The sequence below is a fragment of the Pseudonaja textilis genome, chromosome 1, assembly GCF_049901715.1.
Source record: "Pseudonaja textilis isolate UNSWEBS1 chromosome 1, rPseTex1.2, whole genome shotgun sequence".
NCBI classification, from domain to species: domain Eukaryota; kingdom Metazoa; phylum Chordata; class Lepidosauria; order Squamata; family Elapidae; genus Pseudonaja; species Pseudonaja textilis.
The window spans coordinates 16,457,008-16,479,500 of record NC_141990.1 but is presented as its reverse complement, the minus strand read 5'-3'; the positions used below and the strand labels follow the sequence as shown (position 1 = coordinate 16,479,500).

The 22,493-nt window shown below is 40.6% G+C and overlaps 1 protein-coding gene across 5 annotated transcripts in view; it reads right to left on the bottom strand.

The window, feature by feature from the left end:
• The window catches only part of LOC113441612 (ras GTPase-activating protein 4), a 112,432-nt gene that overhangs the window by 33,871 nt on the left and 56,068 nt on the right, over nt 1-22,493 (bottom strand). For 4 of the 5 annotated variants that reach the window (XM_087926666.1, XM_087926635.1, XM_026708708.2 and 1 more), the window contains 3 exons: nt 4,094-4,150; nt 2,831-2,944; nt 1,676-1,737 (listed from right to left, as the gene is read on the bottom strand). In XM_087926666.1, the coding sequence (XP_087782792.1) occupies nt 1,676-1,737; nt 2,831-2,850 (82 nt within the window). In that variant the 5' untranslated portion in view covers nt 2,851-2,944; nt 4,094-4,150. The remainder of the gene's footprint in view (nt 1-1,675; nt 1,738-2,830; nt 2,945-4,093; nt 4,151-22,493) is intronic. The other variant, XM_087926671.1, reaches the window with a different exon arrangement.

The following is a 22,493-nucleotide window of genomic DNA, read 5'->3' as shown; positions in this document are numbered from 1 at the left end:
CTCAGCCTTAGGAAGAAGAAGGTAACAGAAAACCTCTTCCAAAAGATGTTGCAAAAAAAACAGCAAGGACTGGTCCAGGCAGTCACCAAATGTTAAGACACACCAAGAAACATTTAAAAATCTATATACACCTGAGCTGACAAAATCCACTCCATGGTTAAAGCACGTGTTTGACCCCAAGCTGGTCTACCTGCTTTGTAATTTTTTTCCCCAACAGAGACTTGAACTGGATTTCTATGCTCCTTTTTACTCTTAAAAGAGCTTTCAAATTCCCCCAGCAACTGCAGAGAGAGAGAGTATCTCCCTGCCCCCATCTCAAGGATGAGTCAGTTTGCTTCCAATAGATTCCCCCTAGATTTTTAAGTAAACATCTCACGTTCTCTGTCTAGCATGGAAATTAGAAAAGTGAATGTTACGTGAATCACTGCAGTTGTGAAATTAGTAGCATGATTATTAAGTCGTAAGTGTGAAAAATGGTCATAACTCACTATTTTCAGTGCTACTGTAACTTTGAACGGTCACTAAATGAACTGTTGTAAGTTCAGGACTACTTGTATTGAAAAATGGATTTTATTTATTCCATTTATTCTGATTTCTTTCCCTTTGTTCTGGGGGACCCCTGGGGTCCATACCTAAAGCTTTGGAGGAATCATTTGTTCTCCAACCCCAGTTTATAGTTTGCCCTTCAGAATTGCAGCCAAGGCTCATGAACGTTCCTTAAGTGCAATGCAGAACAGTTGAAGAATGCAACCTGAAGCAAGGCCAAACAAAATAAGGGAAGTCTAAACAATAAGCAGGAGAGGACACCACAAACCTTGGTTCACACACAACAAAGTTAAAATAGGATTTTGTATTCATTTTGCATTGTGAGAACCCAACCATTAGCTTAGCACAAGGGGAGAACCAGAAGATCTGATGAAGGTATAATAAGGAGCACAAAATGTTCTGTGACACCCATGTTTTGTTTGATTAACTTGGCTTTAGCAAGTTACGGTGAACTCATCCACTAAATCTGGGTGTTGTTAAAAGCTAATGATCTTCCTCTCCTCTTCTGAGCTACAACCTCTCCAGCCAGCCAACCATGACACCCCTGGATGAAGTGAGATGAGGTGAATGCCTCCGAGCATTTCAGCCTGCCTCTTTATCAGGGCAAATTAATTAGATTTGCAGCTTGCAACCAAAATGCTAATGGCAAAGGTTTCCCCTGTCCAGTCCTGTCTGATTCTAGGAGGTGATGTGTATCTCTGTTTCTTAACCAAGGGAGCCATCATTATCTGAAGATAGTTTCATGGCCATGTGGCCAGAATACTCTGAGGCGCATGGAACGCTGTTACCTTCCTGTCGAAGTGGTACCTATTTATCTACTTGCATTTGCTTGCTTTCAAACTGCTAGAAGCTGGGACAAGTAATGGGAGCTCACCCTGTTGTGTATCACTCCGGTCTCAAACCCAGGCTGTCAGCTGACAAGCTCAGCATCTTTAACTACTGAGCCATCATGCACCCTTTGCAAGCAGAAGTATTGATCATTCTGCTTTTAGAAATGAGATGCCTGGACAGGAAATAGTTCTAATAGTAGATTCAAAAGGGAGAAGAAATGATCACATTCATTTCTGCATCCATTCCGTTTACTCATTCAAATGAAGAGAAGTCTTTCTCAACCAAGAGGGAATCTTACCTTTTGGATGATTGGCCAACAAACTTTGAGGGATGCACACTTTCCCAATGACGTCATCCCGGCTGATACAAGGAAGACAAACAAGACAAGACAAGGTAAATGGAGAGTCACCACCAACCAAAGAGGCCACCCCAGAACATTATACAGAAGAGGAGCCTAGAACTGAAAATATATTGATATTTCAGGTAGGAAGAGGACAGACAACAGGGTCACTGCCTCTTTGGGTTACAATGGCCTGTACCATAACCTTATGGACTTTTAGAACCTGATCTTTTAAAATATTACCTGACTTTGCTTGTGCTCTCACCTTTTAAGCATTTGTGCCTCTGCCCATATATTTGCTTTCCTCTTCTCATACATAACCCTAAAGAGCTACAGATGCCAGGAAACTCCTATGAGGAATCTATATTACATTACTTTAAAAAGCCTACATAAAACACTTCTTCTCCATCCAGTCACCACCCCCAAACCAACACAATCTAATGCCGCCTAGTGGGTAAACATTGTATAATGCAATTATCCACCCACTTTTGATTGGCATTGTAGTGTATACGGTTTTCTTCTCTTTAGAAAGAACAAGAAGGGAGAATCCTACCCTCTAAAAGCCCGATTGGACTGACAGTGGAACCCTGGTCCCAAAATACCTACTCCTGAAAGGGAGGAAGACAGCAAGGATTAGAATAAAGAATTCTGAAAAAGAGCACCTCACACTACACCTGTTCCCTTCAGATATCGTGGAAAGCTAATAAGGGTGGAACCTCTTGAGTACCTGGATAAGGGAACCTGCAAGACATCAGGAGGAGGACGAGAAGGAGGAGGATCTCAAATGACTTTGTACTACATCAGGGGTCTCCAACCATGGCAACTTTAAGACTTGTGGAGCAAGCTGGCTGAGGAATTCTGGGAGTTGAAGTCCACAAGTCTTAAAGTTGCCACGGTTGGAGATCTCTGTACTACATCAATGTCTCCATGAAGTCATCAGGGGCCAAGCTCCAATGTGAAAGACACTTTCCTTACTTTCTTATAAAATACACAGTGCAGCAGATGGGCTCAGCAAGGAGAGGTTCTCCCACCACTGCTTCACGGTGTGAGGCATTCTCACTACAGACTGGGAGACAAAGAGAACAGATCGTTCTAAAAGGAGGAATAGTATACCTCAATGCATCTTCATCCATCACATAGAAGGATACACAGTGGAAACTGGGAGACAAGTGAACTTCATATTCTTCACCCCAAAAAGGAAAGAGAGTTTTCCACACTGTGGCTGTCCTGAGGGAAGGAGGAAGTCAATCAAGGTCCATTTTTTTGCCCAAAGTGATGTATGTAACAAAATATATCACCAAATACATCATCAAAAAAAAAAAACCCCAACGAGAATACGTTTTTCAAAAACAATGTATTTTTGATAATTTAAGCAAAGCCCCAACAATATTATTTAACACCTGAATAGTCAATGTATTAGATAAGAAGCTGTATTTTATTTTATTAATTTATTTTGAACTGGCAGACCCTATACTATTGATGTTACCCACAGTTTATGAACCTGAAATGGCCAGATTACTTTCAAAATTCAGGACAAGAGAGAGAAAGTTTGGTGAAATAACAGGTGCATCCTTAAGTTTTTAATTCAGTTCCACAGAGCATCAGAAGGCAAACATTGCATGATTCATCCTTATTGGGAATCATCAGATGTTGGCAGCCAGATGTTCATTGATGACTAATTACATCTGAGAATTCCCAGTAAGGACAAAACTGGAAGCGGGCAGGTAGTGCGTGCCCTTCTAGTGAGCTACGTGACTGAAAAACATAACGCAAAGTACACACACTGTGTGAAAATAGAGAAATGTTCCACCCCTCCAGGATATGGGATTGGATGGAAGGCACATACCACCTTGTGCATGTGGGCATGTCATACAGATAATGCTTAACTTATGCCCATTAATTTAGTGACAATCCAAAGTTTCAATGAAAATCGTGGTTTGAATGGTGGTTGCATTTAAGACTGACACAGGATCCCTGTGATCACATGATCAAAATTTGGTGCTTGGCAACTAGCATGTATTTATGACAATTGGATCACATGATTGCCATTTGTAACTTTCCCAGGGTCTTCTGACAAGGAAAGTCAATGGGGAAAGGTGGATTTGCTTGATGACCATATGTTTTGCTTAATGATGGCAGCAAAAAGACAATAAAATCAAATGTGACTCACTTAACAACCACACTGCTTAGTGATGGAATTTCCGGTCCCAACTGTGGTCATAAGTTGAGGACTAGCTGTAATATAACATCTATATCCCTGCTCTGAGAGCTTAAGGGAAGGTAGATTTTATATGACATTCTGGTAAGTTCTGACTGTGGTGTTTTTTTTTTTTGTCCTCTGAGGGAAGGTAGCAAAAAAAAGTTCTCTTGACTTACCTAATTATTGTTTCATTGTCAATTTTCACAATACAGTAGGGGTCACTGCTACCTGTACTGAAAAGTAAAAAAGAACAATACATATAGCATAAGAATATATGATAGTAGAACAAAAAAGCTAATACAATCCTGGATTGTGTAACAGAGGCATAGAATCAAAATTACATGAAGTATTAGTACCACTTTATAAATCTTTAATAAGACCACACCTGGAATACTGCAACCAGTTTTGGTCATCACATGACAGAACAGATACTGAGACTTTGGAAAAAGTGTGGAAAAGAGCAACTAAGTTGATTAAAGGCCTGGAGACTAAAACATATGAAGAACGGTTGCAGGATTTGGGTTTGGCTAGTCTAGAGAAAAAGAGAATTGGGGTGACACGATAGCAATATTCCAGTATTTGAGAGGCTGCCACAAAGAGGAAGGGGTCGATTTATTTTTCAAAGCACTGAACAAGAAACAATGTGTTGTGGTTAGCCAGAAGCAGGTGTGGACAGCTGAGGAGAGCGAGGACTCAGATGAGGGACCAGGACCATTAGGGAGTGGACTGCTCTGCTGCCTTCAAAGATTGTGGAGGCTGGCAGCAGTGATGAGGAAGTTCCCGAGGAGCCTGTGCCAAGTGCACAGCATGGGTGACTCGGGAGTAAGGCTGCAAGGTAATGGGCCCTCCTTCAAGAAGATAAAAGCCAGCTGTGAAAGTAACGTACTTTGCAGAAGGCAAAGACGTTTTGAAACTCCAGCCTCGTGATCATTCCAATATCCTGAGTTTGTATCTGAAGATTCTTGTATTGCAAATTATTTCTTGTCTGTTATCTTTTGGCAAGTCTCGCACAGTTTGGCAAGGCTTGTGCTTATCTCAGCTAATTATTTTGTAAAAACATTACAAGGTTTCTGTTCCCTTTGGATTGTGTTTGATTTGTTGGGAAAGGGCGTGGGTCAGAACACAATGGATGAAAACTAATCAAGGAGAGAAGCAGCTTGGAATTAAGGAGAAACATCCTAACCATGAGGACAATCAACTGGTGGAACAACCTGCTCTACCACGTGAGGTTTTTAAGAATAGACTGGACAGTCACTTGTCATAAGATCTCTTGCTTCAGTAGGGGGCTGGAGTAGAAGACCTCCAAGGTCCCTTCTAGCTCTATTCTGATTCTTCCCCTTCCATTTATACAACTAAATTATCCACTCATATATTAGTGAAATCAGAAGGGCAACTTGCCAGAGAGCGTCCCATCATCTTCCTTTCTATTTTGTCATAAGCTAATTAATGCTTAAAGATGTTTCCTCTAGCTCGTTTATCCAACTTTAAGTGCCAAGGAACCCACCCTCAACCAACCTGTCTCAGCTTTGTAAAGTTTTATAATGAGGAAATTTGAGCAAGCACATAGCATCATTTTTACAGGCAATATGATCCTGTTTTTAACGCTTTGGAAGCCATTGGGAATCCTAAAGTGCTGAAAACGAAGGGCAGGGTTGTCTACCCTTGGGAAGATTTGCACTGATTTCTTCTAATTCAAATACAGATACAGATAATCACAGTTGGAAGGGACATTGTAGGTCATCTAGTCCAAACCCCCCGCCCAAGCAGGAGACCCTACACCATTTCTGGCAAATGGCAGTCCAGTCTCTTCTTGAAAGCCTCCAGTGATGAAGCTCCCACAACTTCTGAAGACAAGCTGTTCCACTGGTTGATTGTTCTTATTGTCAGAAGATTTCTCCTTATTTCCAGGTTGAATCTCTCTTTGATCAGTTTCCATCCATTATTCCTTGTTTGGCCTTAGGGTGCCTTAGAAAATAGCTTGACCCCTTCCTCTCTGCAGCAGCCCCTCAAATATTGGAACAATACTATCATGTCTCCCCTGGTCCTTCTCTTCACTAGACTAGCCATGCCCAGTTCCTGTAACCGTTCTTCATCTGTTTTAGCCTCCAGTCCCCTAATCATCGTGGTTGCTCTTCTCTGCACTTAATTCACAAAAACAAAAGCAGAAAATGAATTTTAAAATCCTGACTCTGCCATCCATGTATATGACACGATCTTATTGCACTTATTAGCACCCAACCACATGTTGGAAGAACCTGCTAGCTGCTGGTTAAGGACATTAATCCACATGCCATTTGCAAGCCACTTTCGGCCCACAGAGAAGGAAAATAGGGCTGATCTTTATCCAAAAGTGGGTGTTCTGGCTTCCATTCACACAAGCAGTGGTACTTGGTCTTGCTATGGTATTAATTTTTTTCTTTTAATCTTATTTTCTTCCTTCCAGACAAAGAAAACTGGAAAACCGAGTGGGGAGGCAACAATAAGGAAAGGTCTCCATTGCTTTCTTTTGCATGGAAAGAACTGGGAAAGAAAAGTTCTCTCTTGATTCTGGAAAACCAGAGGTGCCAAGGCAAGAAAATTATTCCCCCTTGGCTGTTTGATGAACTGGAAAATTATGCCAACAGCCCAGAACCAGAGTCTATAAGAATAGAGACACAGCTCACTGATTTCCTGATTCAGTCGATAAAAATGATCTGAAATGCACCTGATGACTCAGAACTGGATTTTTTTCATTCATATATTTGGCCACAAAAATGGGCAACATTTTTTTGTTTTGTGGGCTGGAGCTATGAAGGGAGGGAATGAAGAATACGACAAACACTCCATTCACTTGATTTAAAATTAATTAAAAATAAACCGATTGGATTCTAGGGTTATTTTCCATCATTGGATGAGTTTCTCCTTCAGCCAACTTAAACAAAATTGTATTATTGGTGCAAAGAGAGCTTTTGATGTTTCAGAGAGGCCCAGAAAGTCAAAATACAGGAATAAAATTTAGAATTAATTTGTTTGGCTACTGTTGAGCAAAGCTATCAGCTCATCTGATCATTCCAAGTACTGAACCATTGTTCGGATAAGGCACCCCCCCATATGCTAATCTAGGGGCAAGAGTTCTCATTGTTCCCAGTGGGGGGAGGGATCAAAACCTGGATGACATTTGGCAAAGCCAAAGGAACTACCAATCAAGGAACTTTCAATCCAAACAAAAAAGCTAACCGTAAATAATAGTCTAATTAAGAAACCAGCAAGAACACTCCCACCAACACTGTCTGGGCAAACCACTAATATATAAAAATAAGAGCAAACCTCTTCCATTATAGCACTGATGATGTTACCTAGTTTGGTAGTGAAATGTCCGCAAGAAAGCCACTAAACTCAGAGAATACCAAGGATGCCACAAGTACAGGACAGTGTTGAGCTTCAGGATTTACTGACGTTTTGTTGGCAATTGTGACAGTGTGCATTTTCAGAGACAAGATAATCTGCTGTGCAGATCACTGACAACTGAACAGAGATTAACTATTGTTCTATCACCAGAACAAGATAGACTCAAGAGCGGAGTTGAGTTCAGCTCTTTATTTAACTGTCAGTAACTTCAACTAAACTCGAGCCGCGGCAGCCTCTTTTATAGCGGCTGCTCGCGGCTCGCAACCAATGGCATTATTTTAAACCTCCTGCCGTCTGGGCGGCCAATCATAAACTGTTGTTAACCACCAATCACTAGACGGTAGTGATTGTCCAATCGGAACGTAGTATTACGAGTATGCAAATGCCTATATACAACAACTATGTTCCTGTCTTTATAGCCAAATGACATATATGGAGTTTGGGACAGAGGATACACCTTGGTCTCTGACGTTGTACCAAGTTTTATGGCAAGAATGAAGTTTGCCTTGGAATAAAAGTGACTCATATATGCAGCAAGGTCAAAGGTATTAAGAAACTGAAGGTGCTCATAGGAAAGAGAGGAAGGGCAGGGAGGTGTAGAGGAAGATAAATAGAAAAATAATATAATGCTATTTCAGATAAATTATAATTAGAACCCTGGGGTCTAACTTATTTCCTAGTTTACTACCTGCAATGCAAAAAGCCAGTTATTTTTCTAACAAATGAATTCTAGCCTCTGCTGATTAAGTGAAGTCAGCTCCACTCCTGTTCGAGGCAGCCTGTTTATTTCTCCTCTGAAATTGCTCAGACCTGAGAAATTACCGCGGGAGTTGCTCTTCATTTAGCTTGTGATAGTTGCAAGGGGAGTTATTTCATTTATTGCTTGTTTTCCCCCCAAAATATCAAACTCCTTTCTATCCACCCGTCCACCCACTGCCCATCGCCGGAAGAACAAAAGCTGATTATACAAAGGGTAATCACTCATCTCCGTAGCTGGAGAACAATAAAACAGATGGAAAAATCATAGCCAAACAGGAAGCTTTCAATTAACATTAAGGAGGATTTGGGGTTGAATGGAACTTATAAACAAACAGAGAAGAATGAGGGTCACCAGAAGGGTAATCTAGCATATACTTCTAGCTGCATTGGGATAATCAGAATATAAGAAGACATTGCATATCAGATGGTTATTCACATAGCCTGGTACCTCTAAGAACTACCGTAACAGTGGTAAAGGTAAAAATTTCCAATGTCTGACTCTAGGTAGTGGTACACATTTCCAATTCTTAGCCAAGGAAACCAGCATTGTCTGAAGACACTTCCATGGTCATGTGGCACATGAAACACCGTTATCTTCCCACCGAAGTGGTACCTATTTATCTACTCACATTTGTATGCTTTGGTAAGTAATGGGAGCTCACTCCATTGCGTGGTGCTTGGGTCTCGAACCTGGGCTGTCAGCTTTCCAGCTGACAAACTGAATGTCTTTAACTGCTGAGGCATCCCATCCCCTTACAAGCAGTGGTTCTTCTGCTCAATCCGTTTGACTGGAGTTGGTAGGAATTAAACTTGAATGTAAGTTTGCAATAATGGCGGATATCTGTAGCTCAGGTGTATCTAACTACTGAATGGAATGGAATGGAATGGAATAGAATAGAATAGAATAGAATAGAATAGAATAGAATAGAATAGAATAGAATAGAATAGAAATTGGAAGGGACCTTGGAGCCTTCTAGTCCAACCCCCTGCTCAGGCAGGAAGCCCTATATCATTTCAGACAAATGGTTGTCCAATCTCTTCTTAAAAACTTCCAGTGTTGGAGCATTCACGACTTCAGGAGGCAAGTTGTTCCACTGGTTAATTGTTCTGCCAGGAAATTTCTCCTTAGTTCTAGGTTGCTTCTCTCCTTGGTTAGCTTCCACACATTGCTTCTTGTCCTGCCTTCAGGTGCTTTGGAGAATCTTCTTTGTGGCAGCACCTCAGATATTGGAACACTGCTATGATGACTCCCCCACTCCTTCTTTTCATTAAACTACACATTCCCAATTCCTGCAATCATTCTTCATATGTTCTAGCCTCCAGTCCCCTAATTATCTTGGTTGCTCTTCCTTGTGTCTAGAACAACTAGACCCAAGGACAGTTTTTTTCCCTGAATGCTATCACTCTGCTAAGCAATTAATTCCCACAACACTGTCAAATTACTTAGTAAGACTGTATTAGTTACTATTCTTCTTCTCATCCTTTCTATTACCTATTTCTTCCCACTAATGACTGTAACCGTGTTGCTTGTGTCTTTACAATTTATATTGTTTTATGTTTCCTAGTACGATTTGATTGCTTATTAGTAACCTATGACTATCACTAAATGTTTTATGATTCTTGATGGATGTTTTTTTTCCTTTATGTACACTGAGACCATGTGCACCAAAGACAAATTCTTTGTCTGTCCAATCACACTTGGCCAATAAAGAATTATATTCTATTCTCTGTATTCTTTCTAGAATTTTAATTTCACAGCCCACCAAAAGGGGGTTTCAGCCATTCTTGTCTTGCTCCTCTTCCAGTACTATTTTGTACTTTCTGCCAGCCACAGAAGCAGGTCCTTCAAATCAAACAAAACGTTGGTTTTTTTATTTATGGGTATACATGCACAGCACATAAAAAAGTGATGTAACTGTATCCCTCATCGCGATTCTTTTGCAGACCTCCCTCCACAGATGTTCTTGTGCAGGACATTAAACAAATTTAAGGCCGCTCTCTATGTATTAACTCAGATTACAGTTAATCTTGGGAAAACCCTAAAGTAATAAGAGGACAGGTCTACCTACTGAAGACTTCAGATTTGGAGAGCATATCCCTTTAAATACAGTACAGGTACACCTTGATTTATGACCACAATTGAGCCCAAAATTTCTGTTGCTAAGTGAGACAGTTGTTAAGTGAATTCTGCCCCATTTCATGACCTTTTTTGCCACAGCTGTTAAGTGAATCACTGCAGTTAAGTTAGTAACATGGCTGTTAAGTGAATGTGCTCCCGCATTGACTGGGCTTGTCAGAAGGTCGCAAAAGGCGATCATGTGACCCCGGGACCCTGCAACCATCATAAATATGAGTCAGTTGCCAAGTGTCTGAATTTTGATTATGTGACCCTGGAGATGCTGAGGCAGTCATAAATGTGAAAAACAGTCGTAAGTCACTTTTTTCAGCGCCCTTGCAACTTTGAACGGTCACTAAATGAACTGTTCCAAGTCAAGGACTACCTGTACTATTACTTGCGAGGAATGAAGATGGGAGCACAGAACGTCTCCATCTTCTTCTTTTCATGAGTACCCAGAGGCATCAAGTTAGTTCTGTAATGAATCAAAAGCTGGATAATACGTTCCTCGCATTGCTCCAGCAGAGCTATTTATGTTTTTATGTTCTTATGACTCATATCTGGCTTGTGATAAACTTAATAAAAGTGCTGCTTTCCTCAGCTGGCAACCCCCCCACAATTTTCACTTTCTCAACCATACTTAGAGATGTGAGCAACCGAGGTCAGATGTTTCTTCGGAGTTCCTCATTTTAACTGGAGTTAAGTCCAAACTTTGGGGGAAGAGGCAAATTTCATCCCAGCTTTTAAAAGCTAAAGATTTCTTTGCTATTGGCAACTGATCAAGGAAATAATTGCTTGACTTGCCTACTGAATCTTCTAAGATTATTGCATGAAATGTACAGTTGGGGGGAAGAAAGGGGGGGAGGGAGAGAAAGAAAGAAAGAAAGAAAGAAAGAAAGAAAGAAAGAAAGAAAGAAAGAAAGAAAGAAAGAAAGAAAGAAAGAAAGAAAGAAAGAAAGAAAGAAAGAAAGAAAGAAAGAAAGATCAACAGGGAAGATTTACCAACTTAAAAATTTTGGAACTTCTTCTACCAATTAGTCACTTGGACTTCTGGCAGGCAATCTCCAGGTACAGGAAAGTTCATTAACTGCTGATCTGCGGTAGATAAGATTAATTTCCTTTGAACTGAAATAAACAGGTTTCACGGAAGCCAGGATAATAAGGGCTATTTCCCCTGAAAAACTGCAATAGCTTTGGCAGCTGTAGCACACAGGCCAAACCTTAGGCAGGGACACATCTGAGTTTGTTTTACAGACAAGGTTGGATTGGGATGGGATTGCTTGTGGCTCAATGTGTTGTGTGAATAGAGTCTGCGTCTAATTCCTGCTGTCCCCATCTTGATTGATAACTTTTTCTTTCTTTGTTGTTAATTTCCAAGTATGTTTCATATAGATTTAAATAATTTGTTGTTAAGACTTACATAAAAACTTCCAATAGAAGAGAATACCGGGTTGAACGGTAGAATCCCTGGTGATGTCTGAGCTTAGTTGTTTCCTTGCAGACATTTCATTACCCAACCATCCCAAAGGTGCTTTTCAAAAGGCAACTGGATTCTCTTTGTTCTTTCGCTGAAGACGCTTCGCTTCTAATCCAAGAAGATTCTTCAGTTCTGACTGAATGGTGGAGGAGGATCTATTAGTTTGTACGTTTGCTTTCTTTTCAATAAAGGACCATGTCAGCCCAACATGGAGAATACAGGCAGTCCTTGACTTACAAGCACAATTGGGCTCAAAATTTCTGTTGCAAAGTGAGACTTCTTAAGTGAATTTTGCCCCATTTTACGAACCTTCTTGCCACGGTTGTTAAGTGAATCCCTGTAGTTGCTAAGTTAGTAAAACGAATGTTAAGTGAATCTGGCTTCTCCATGGATTTTGCTTGTCAGAAGGTCACAGATGATGATCACATGATCCCAGGACACTACAACTATCATAAATATGAACCAGCTGCCAAAACTGTCCGAATTTTTATCATACGACCATGAGGATGCTGCAATGGTCGTAAGTGTGAACAACGGTCATAAGTAGCTTTTTTCAGTGATGATGTAATTTTGAATGGTCACTCAATGAACTGTTGTAAGTCAACAACTACTTGTGCCGGACTCAGCATTCAAAACATGTGCTTCCACTAAGGAAGAACCCGTCTTAAGAACTGACTTTATGTTGGCTTGGTTCACCCTGAGCCAGAGGTGCGATTCTACCGATTCGTCCCGGTTTGGGCGAACTGGTAGTTAAGGCGACAATTTGGCCCCGCCCACCCACACCTGCCCTATTCTGTCCTTTATGTCCAGGGTTTTCAGCTCAGCTGTTTGACGAAGCGGATTGCCGGGCCTCATCTGATTCACTCACCGGGACTGCAGCAGAAGGTAAGCGTCAACTCATAAAATATTCCTATGCCTGTTTTAGTAGTTGCCATAAAAAAGGGGGCGGAGGGGAGGAAGGAAATCTAGAAGAGAAGTTTAAAGGAAAAGTACATCCCAACTCTTATCTTTAAAAGATTGTAACCAGAGTTTGGGCCTGTGAATATATTTAATTGGAGAACGTGACTGATGACAATCCATCCCGTGAATGTGCTCAATTGGAGAATCTGGTTTATGAGACACCCAGGGGGGAGGAAACAAGCTTTTTGAAGTTTGGCTCGAGAATCATGATTTAATTAGAGCAATTTGCTGAAATCCCGAGAGTAAGTTTCTGAGCTGAAAAACAGCGGTTTTAAAACACTGTGCACGTGCACGCACAAAGCAGGCACTCACCAAATCGGTTGTTACACTGGTTGAATAGCACCCCTGCTCTGAGCCATGATGTGCCAAAACTGTGGCTTGAAGAATACACATTGGATGGGTTGGCACATACAGCTTGCTAAGCTAGAAGCAAGAATGGCTGAATTCATGCAGCACACTAAGCCAAAAATCAAAGAAATAATGCTATGGCTTATGATTCATTCACATTTCTGGGATAATGTGCTTTCCTCCTGGGTAGAAAGTATGCCAACAGAGAGGCCATTGTCCACACCGACATGAAAATAATGCTAATTGCTTTCAGAGCAGCAGGGGCTCCCCCCAAAAGAAGCTTTCTGTGTGTAGAGAGGCCCCATCCCACCAACCAACTTTGGAGGCTGTGCTGACAGACAAAAGGAAGGGGGGGGGGAATCGCTCAAGAGTCTAAATTATGGAATCTCCATATCATCAAGGAATCAATCGAGCAGAAAAATAGTAGCTGAGTATGGATTAACAAAAGCTGACAAGTGACGGACTTCTGAGGAAAATTCACATAAACCCTGTAATCTTTTGGTTTCGATACAATGGGTGTATCAACTTCCTGGTAAATCACAGTTGGTTTCCTAAGGTCAACTTTCCCAGAATCAACCACTTACAAAAAAGAAGAACTATGCTACACTCGTGAGATTCCAGTCCCTCTAGTAGCAATGAAAGCAGAACTCCTAATAGCAATAGCAATAGTGATAACTCATATATTGCTCTAAAGTGCTTCACGGCACTCTTTGTGTGGATTACAGATTCAGCATATCACACCCAATGATCTGGGTCCTCATTTTACCAACCTCGGAAGGAATGGAAGGCTGAGTCAACCTTGAGCTGGACTGGATCAAACTCCAGACTATGGGCAGAGTTAGCCTGCAATACTGCATTCTAACCACTGCTCCACCATGGCTGGTAGTTGGATGGGAAGGGGTGGTTCTGAAACAGGCCAGTTGCAATCCAGGAGATCACTATCTTCTGGAGATTCTTCTGCAACCAGGAAGGTCTTAGCTAGAAAAACACCATTGTGGATGAGCCTTTAGGATACATGGGAATCCAGCCACTATCACAGACCATTGGTCTTATCAAGCCAGGATGGCGCAGTGGTTAGAATGCAGTACTGCAGGCTACTTCTACAGTGGTGGGACTCAAATGTTTTTACTACTGGTTCTGTGGGTGTGGTTTGGTGGGCATGGAAGGGGAAGGATACTGCAAAATCTCCATTCCCTCCTCACCCCACTAACCTGCTTTCCAGCTCCATTCTCCTGTGCAGGGCAGCAAAAGAAGACCCAGCTGATCCGCTGGGACTCGGGAGGCAGAGAATAGATGGGGGTGGGGCCAGTCAGAGGTGGTATTTCCCAGTTCTCCGAACTACTCAAAATTTCCACTGCCATTCTCCAGAACTGGTCAGAACCTGCTGAATACCACCTCTGTACTTCTGCCCATAGCCTGGAGTTTGATCCAAACCAGCTCAAGGTTGACTCAGCCTTCCAGCCATCCAAGGTCAGTAAAATGAGGACCCAGCTTGTTGGGGGCAATATGCTGACTCTGTAAACCGCTTAGAGAGGGCTGTAAAGCACTGTGAAGCAGTATATAAGTCTAAGTACTATTGCTATTGCTACCAAGCGTGGTGGTTTTTATCCAAGATCTGCAACAGAGGATTTCTCATCAACGCGATACATACGATCCTTCTGACGGTCAGATCTGATCATTGTGGTATATGTGCCAGTTGCTCTTCACCTCCCTTCACCACATTCTTATCCCTTTTGCTACAATAGTCATACTTCACAAAATGCTTCACCAGGTCATTTAAATGAGATAGGTGGTGGAGAAATGTAAGGAATATATATTTAAGTTACAGAAGCTGCATTTATGTAATATGCTAACCTTGATTAGTACTATCTTACTTGTTTTTTCGCATTGTGCTGCAGAAACCAAATCAATTTATTCAATAAATCATGATTCAAAAAATCAAGGCTGAATACAACATGTGAATCCTGGCTATACAAGTGCTCAATAAATGTTAAGTGTTTTTAGACATTCTTTTATGGTGGCAAATATACATCTTTACAACGCCACATTATAATCTGTTTGGTTTGATCATAAGCCTTATTGGCCTTATTTTCATAATATACTGTGCCATAAATCATAATCAGGGATCTCATTTTGCTACAATCACATTGGGTTGCCTTAATTAAGGATGTCATCTGAAGATAAAGGTTGGGTTTATTGAACAGTAAATATTACGAGGACAAATTTACTTCGTGAACAACTGCTTTTGACATGTGTTTGCTTCAATTCCCATAATTCCCCATTATTTGCTAAATTTGCTAGGAATTCTGGGAGCACCATGTTACAGAGAGCTAGGATAGATCACTGTGAGGGTGGAATTGAAGATTTAAACAGTACGTGCAGCATAATTATTCAGAGAAGTGTCCAACAGAAGGCCCAAACAAACAGGGTGCTAATTAAAAACTCCTTAAAAACACTTCAGAAATTACATTTCTGCACTGTTAATAGATTTTAAAGCTCTCCTATTTTTTCCTTCTGTTGAAGAAAATGAAAACCCCAACCTCAGTTTGATTTAAGTAGAGATGGTGAAAACATTACTAGAATGATAATGTGTTCAGGATACAGATAGTCCCCAACTTATAACCGTTAATAATGGTTATGGAGTTTGCCCATGTTGGTCATAAATCATAACAGTTGTAAAGCAGGTCATCGTGTGATTTTATCACCTGATTTTATGACTTTTTGTTGCAGTGGTGGGTAAGCAACTCACCATGCTAATTAAATGAAGCAAATTCAGGCTGGTTGCTGAACATCTGAATCGCAGTCAGAGAGGAGGTGTTTCCATTGGAGCTTTGGAATCATGTCATACGTAACTTTTGGGAGGGGTCCCAAACTTTGAATAGTTGCTATCTGTCATAAGTTGAGGACTGGCTGTGTGGCTGATGCTGGGGTTTCATCCAGAACACCACAATTTCGGGAAAACTACTGGAAAAAAACCCACCATGGCCCAACTGGTCTGACCCATAGGTGTCAATGATGGTTCTGAGGAATTTCTGTAATGACTCAATCCTCTGACAGTAAGAAATACACATAGAAAGTCTTTCATTTTCCTACACACAACTTTTTCCTAAACATGAATACGTCACATTTCTGAAAAGGAAGCTCGTTACGAGATATTTCTGTATTTTCAGTCTCTGTTCCCAGAGTCTGCCCTCCCCCCAAAGTATTAAACAAACTTAGTCACACTGCATGACTTCAAAACTGCAACTGGAAAACTCATAAGTGGGATATCTGTCCCTTAAACACAGAAAATTACAGCTTGGTTTATAAAATCAGTGCTTCTCAAAGATAGCTCTTCTTAATTCTGGGAGTTGAAGTCCACACATCTTAAAGGTTTTGGGACTGAGAAACCTATGTCACCATAAACCATAAACATCAGATTATGTAATTTAAGGTTCTTTGTGTTCTAGGAACACAGGAACTATCTTCTGTGAACTTCACCATAACATTAAGATATGATAAGGCTTATTTGTTGGGTCATAGCATGATATACAGGTAGTCTTCAACTTATGATTATAACTGAACCCAGAATTATGACTGTAAATTGTGGCAGTTGTTCAGTGAGTAACCTCATGACAGCGCCTGATTTTACCTCTTCTGTGGTAGTCCTTCAGCAAACAGAATGGTGTTAAATACACCCGTTTTCTCTAACGGGCATTTTTTTTTTTTTTGCTGGAAATCAGAAGTAAATAGTGGAAACTGCCAAAAAATGCAGTTGCAAACAGCCATAAATGTGAATTGGTTGCCAAGCACCCATGTGATTATGTGACCGTAGCAGAGATGTGAGGTGTAACTGTTGGAACTCCAGAACCAGGTCATAAGTAGCTCTGGGGTGACCCTTTGTAACTTTGAACAGTTGGTACTCAACCAGTCGTTAAATGAGGACTACCTGTAAGAACATAACACTTGGGTTTAGTTAAGGCAGGTTTAAGATTTAGCAGCTGTATGGACCTAAGCTATAAACTGACCAATTAACATAATTCAAGGCTGGAGAATTCTAGGAATTATAGTCCTAAAATAGATGAAAGCTAGTTGGGAAAAGTCTTCTGGTATCTGGCAACCTAGAAACTAAGGAAAAATGTATTAGGTCTTCTCACAATCTAGAACTAAGGAGAAATGTCCTAATGGTGAGAACAATCAACCGGTGGATTGCCTTGCCTTCAGAAATTGTGAGTGCCCCAACACTGGAGGCTTTCAAGAAGAGAATGGACAACCACTTCTCTGAAATGGTATAGACCAGAGTATAGATTCTCCTGCTCGAGCAGAGGGTTATACTAGATGACCTCTAAAGTCCCTTGCAACTCTGTTATTCTATGTTGTTCTATGGTATCCAGCTTGCATTACAGTGTTCTTGGCCTGGTGTCATGCAGATAAATTGGGATCATGACTCCCCAAATTCCCCAGCCAAAATAGTTCCACAGATCTTTTTCTTCCTAGTGTAAAATCTTTATTCTAAGACAGTATCATATATCTTGCCAAGCTGTGACATATTTATTTCCCTTTTGGAGTCAGTGTATTATGCAAACCGCAGCCACTATGTTTTGCAACTATCGTTTACTCCGCTGAACCCAAACAAGGTTATCTTATTCAAAAAGCTATGCTTCAAAATAAAACATAGTATAATATATGGATCCATCACAAGATTCCCTTAGTTTAAACTACCAGAGTTTGTGCCCTGGAACAGAGTTTCTTAAGACAAGATTTATGGTATTTTGAGACAATCAGCCTTTTAATCTCCCAATTCCTCTAATGTCATTTTAAAGGGGAACTAGGACTGATCAGGGTTGTTTTGACTGATGAATGGAGGTCAAGATGCTATGTACACGGGCAGGTTTATATGTCTGCCAGACTACAGAAGTTGCATGAAGCCAACTAACTAAAACTAATCAAGGAGAGAACCAACCTAGAGCTAAGGAGGAATTTCCTGACAGTAAGAACAATTAACCAGTAGAATGGCTTGCCTTCAGAAGTTATGGGTGCTCTGTCACTGAAGACCTTGGAGGTCTTCTAGACTAACCCCTTCCAAGGGACCCTATACCATTCTAGACAAATGGTTGTTCGATCTCTTCTTAAAAACTTCCAGTGTTGGAGCATTCACAACTTCTGGAGGCAAGTTGTTCCACTGATTAATTGTCCTAACTGTCCAGAAATTTCTCCATAGTTCTAGCTTGCTTCTTTCTCTCTATGATTAGTTTCCATTCATTGTTTCTTGTCTTGCCTTCAGGTGCTTTGGAAATGGGTATATATAGTCACACACCCAGCACAGAGGGGCTGTAAGCTTCCACATTGTCTTCATGAACTGGCAAGCATTGAGGTAGGGAACAACGGAATGTAAAACAAAAACATCTTATTTTTAGTAGCTATGGCTCTCGGACTTCATGTGTTAATCATTTATAAACTGTAAACAACACCTATCTTGCCTCTAAAACCTTTTGTTTTGACTCATTGCTGAAAGTTGCTGTCATGACTCTGTATGTACAATGCAAGATAAGCAAAGAGATTGCTCAAGGCTTCTAGTTTTGCTCCTTCTCCATTTCCTTCTCTCTAACAGATCACCAGAGGTCTGGTAACGCACTCCAGTGGTGTCTTGGGCTAAAGTCAGAAACCAGTCAAGCAAGCAGCTCTTCCACCCAGAGCCATCCATAAGATCTCAGGCTTTTGTCAAAACGATGAAAACATTGTTGGACCAGGACGATACAAGTTCCTCTCCTTTCATACCCAGATGCACAACGCAAGTACAAAAGTTGCAAAGCTTGCATCGCAACAGTGCAATGCTGCTTTTCTTACTTGCCGCCCCCCAATTGACTACCAACTTGTGACAAAGACATCTGCAAGGAGAGTAAAACAAAGTAAATATTACGATGGAATGTAGCAGGCAATATATTTTGTGTGAGAAAGAGGGTAAATACTGTCCCACCCTAATAATTGTGCTAGATGCATAAAGAGGTGTGGAAACAATAAAGAATTGTTTGGATTTGGGACCTGGTAGCTGCAGTTGCTGGAACAAAGTTTGTGCTTTTAAACCCGTGAAGCTTGTAATAAAAAGAGTGAGGTTTGACTAGATTCATGATACCCATCTTGAGTTAAACAAATTAATATCCTTGTTTACAAGGCATCAGCCAGAACTCTGCTCAGGGGTCTTAAACTTTAGAAAATAATCAAAAAAGTGAAGGAAAAAAATAGAGACAGAGAGAAGAATATACAATTGCTTTATTTGCACCTAACTGTTCAGTCTTAAAATTAGCAGAGGTTCATAAAATAAAAGGAGATATACGTTGCTTTCTAGAGTAAACTACAGCCTAATTTTTCAAAGTCGTATTTGTTAACCTTAAAACATATTTTATGCCTTTTTTTCCTATCCTAAACTTAAGCAAACTGAGAAACGCATCAGCTTGTAACAAAACATGTTTTCTTCCTAGAGGCCTTTGGCGCAGTTATCATTGAATAAACAATTTTTAAAAGGTCACACTTAAATCATATCCTGTCTGAAAAATTTTATGCTTTGTTGACAAAGCCACAAGGTCTCTCTCTAATTAGCTAGGGAGAGCTTTCCAGTAAACCACACTGGCAAATAAGGGCTCTGAATGGACACCATAGAATGGTAATGTAAAATTTTAAAGGGATCCATCGTGTAAGTAGAAATCTGAAATGGGTCCCTCCTTCTGTAGATGAGTGCAGAACAGAAAGTGAACAATGGTCAACATTCCCCTCCAAGCCCCCAAATAAATAACAGAATAACAGAATTGAAAGGGACCTTGGAGGTCTTCTAGTCCAACCCCCTGCTCAAGCGGGAAACTCTTCTGGACAAATGGCTATCCAATCTCTTTCTAAAAATCTCCAGTAATGGTACACCCACAACTTTTGAAGGCAACAGATTCCACTGATTAATTTTTATCCTTGTTAGGAAATTTCTTTTTTAGGTCTAGATTGGATCTCTCTTTGATAGGTTTCCATCCATTACTTCTTGTCTTGCCCTCTGGTGCTTTGGAGAGTAGATTGTCCCCCTCTTCTTTGTGACCCTCAAATATTGTCCTTCTCTTCGCTATGTTAAACCTACCCAGTTCCTGCAACTTTTATTATAGGTTTTAGCCTCCAGCCCTCTAATTATCTTTATTGCTCTTCTTGCACTTTTTCTAGAATCTCAATATTTGTTTTATATTGTGAAATTGGATGCAGTACAGGTAGCCCTCAACTTATGACCACAATTGAGCCCAAGATTTATGTTGCTAAGTGAGACATTTGTTAAGTGTTGCCCCATTTTACGTCTTCTCTTGCCACAGTTGTTAAGTGAATCACTGCAGTTGTTAAGTTAGTAACCTGGTTGTTAAGTGAATCTGGATTCCCCGTTGACTTTGCTTAGCAGAAGGTTGCAAAAGGGGGTCGCATGATTGTCATCATCATAAAAATGAACCATTTGCGAAGCATCCCAATTTTGATCATGTGACCATGTGATGCTGCAAGGGTTGTAAGTGTGAAAAACCATTGTAAGTCACTTTTTTCAGTGCTGTTATAATTTTGAACAGTCACTAAATGAACTGTTGTAAGTCAAGGACTACCTGTATTCCAAGTGTGGTCTTACTAAAGCACTATAAAATAGTAGTAATGTTTCATGTAAACTTGATATTATTGCTCTATTAATGCAGTATAGCTCTGTATTGGCTTTTTTGTCAGCTGCACCACATTGCTAGCTCATATTTAAGTGGTTGTCCATTAAATCCCTCTTTGCTGATGCTACTGTCAAGCCAGGTGCCACCTATTTTATACCTGTGCATTTGTTGTTTTCGCCTAAGTGTAAAACGTTACTTTTCTCACCAATGAATTGCATTGTTGGCTAGAGTCAGTGTTCAAGTTTGTCTAGAATTTAGATCCTTCTAGATCTTGAGCCTATCTTCTAAAGTGTTGGCTATTCTATACCCCCATCTGAATCATTTATGAAGATGTACAGGCAGGGGTGGGATTCAACCAGTGTTATAACCGGTTCGGTGAGCGCGCACAGTGTTTGAAACTCACCTTCTGCTGCAAGTCCTGTGTGTAAAACAGCTGACGCAAATTGCTAACTAGGGCATACAAAACCTTTGCTAGACCAATACTTGAATACAGCTCATCTGTCTGGAATCTGCACTGTATATCGGACATTAATACAATTGAGTGAGTCCAGAAGTATTTCACGAGAAGAGTACTAAACTCCTCTGCTCGCAACAGAATACCCTATATCACCAGGCTTGAGATTTGGGGATTGAACAATCTTGAACTATGCCGCCTACGGTTGGACTTAAGCGTTGCACAGAAAATTATCTGCTACAATGTCCTACCAGTATGATGACTTCAGCTTCAACCAAATCAATACAAGAGCACACAACAGATACAAACTCAATGTTAACCGCTCCAAACTTGATTGCAGAAAGTACGACTTCAGCAACAGAGTGGAATGCACTATCTGATTCTGTTGTTACATCCTCAACCCCCCCCCCTCCTTTAACCTCAAACTATCCACTATTGATCTCACCCCATTCCTAAGAGGTTTGTAAGGGCATGCATAAGTGCACAATCGGGCCTACCGTCCCTGTCCTATTGTCCCCATTTATTTGTACCTATTTCCTTTATTCTTACTCATGTATATACTTATTATCTTGAAAGCAATTGACAAATCAAATCAAATATATAAATAAAATAAAATAAATAAGCTGTGCTGCATGAATCAGCTGAGCTGGAAAACCCGGAAATAAAGCACAGACTAGAGCCAGGGTAGGTGGGCGGGCCCAAGCCCAACAGCTGATCTTCGGAGCTACCGGTACTCCCGAACTGGGCCAAACCTGTAGAATCCCAACCTGTGTACAGGGCCAAAGACAGAACCTTGAGGTACCTCACTGCGTACTTCTCTCATGTAGATGTAGTTCCATGGAGGACTACACGTTGTGATTTGTTAGCCAATTACAAATCCATTTGATGGTGATGTTGTCTAACCGATATTTTTCTATCTTACCAAGAAGTAGGTTGTTTTGTACTTTGTCAAATGCTTTCCTGAAGTCCAAATATACTGTATCTACAGCATTTCACCAGTCCGCTAATTTAGTTACTTTGTCAAAGAATGCAACAAGATAAAATAAAGATAAATAATAAAAAATAAAAGTTTAAAGCAACTTTACCCACCCTGGCAACCTCCCAATAGATTTGACGTGAAATAGATTTGCCATGAAATTATGGGTGTTGGGTTCACTCAGGGTTTTGCAAAAATATTTACAGAATAATATAAATGGAATCACTGTTTTTAGAATTTATGCTCTGTTACTTTCCTAATCTTTCCATTCCTCTGTCAGGTTGCTTTATTTAATCATGTTTTGCACTTCTACGGGTGACACACAATTTAACCACTTATTATCTTTACTTCTCAAGAGATCATTGGGGTTCTTTTTCCTGTGGCCTTTATGTACCTCTAGGGCCACATTAATCTTCTCACAACTTGCGTGCTTTAAGCAGCTAAGTACATTTT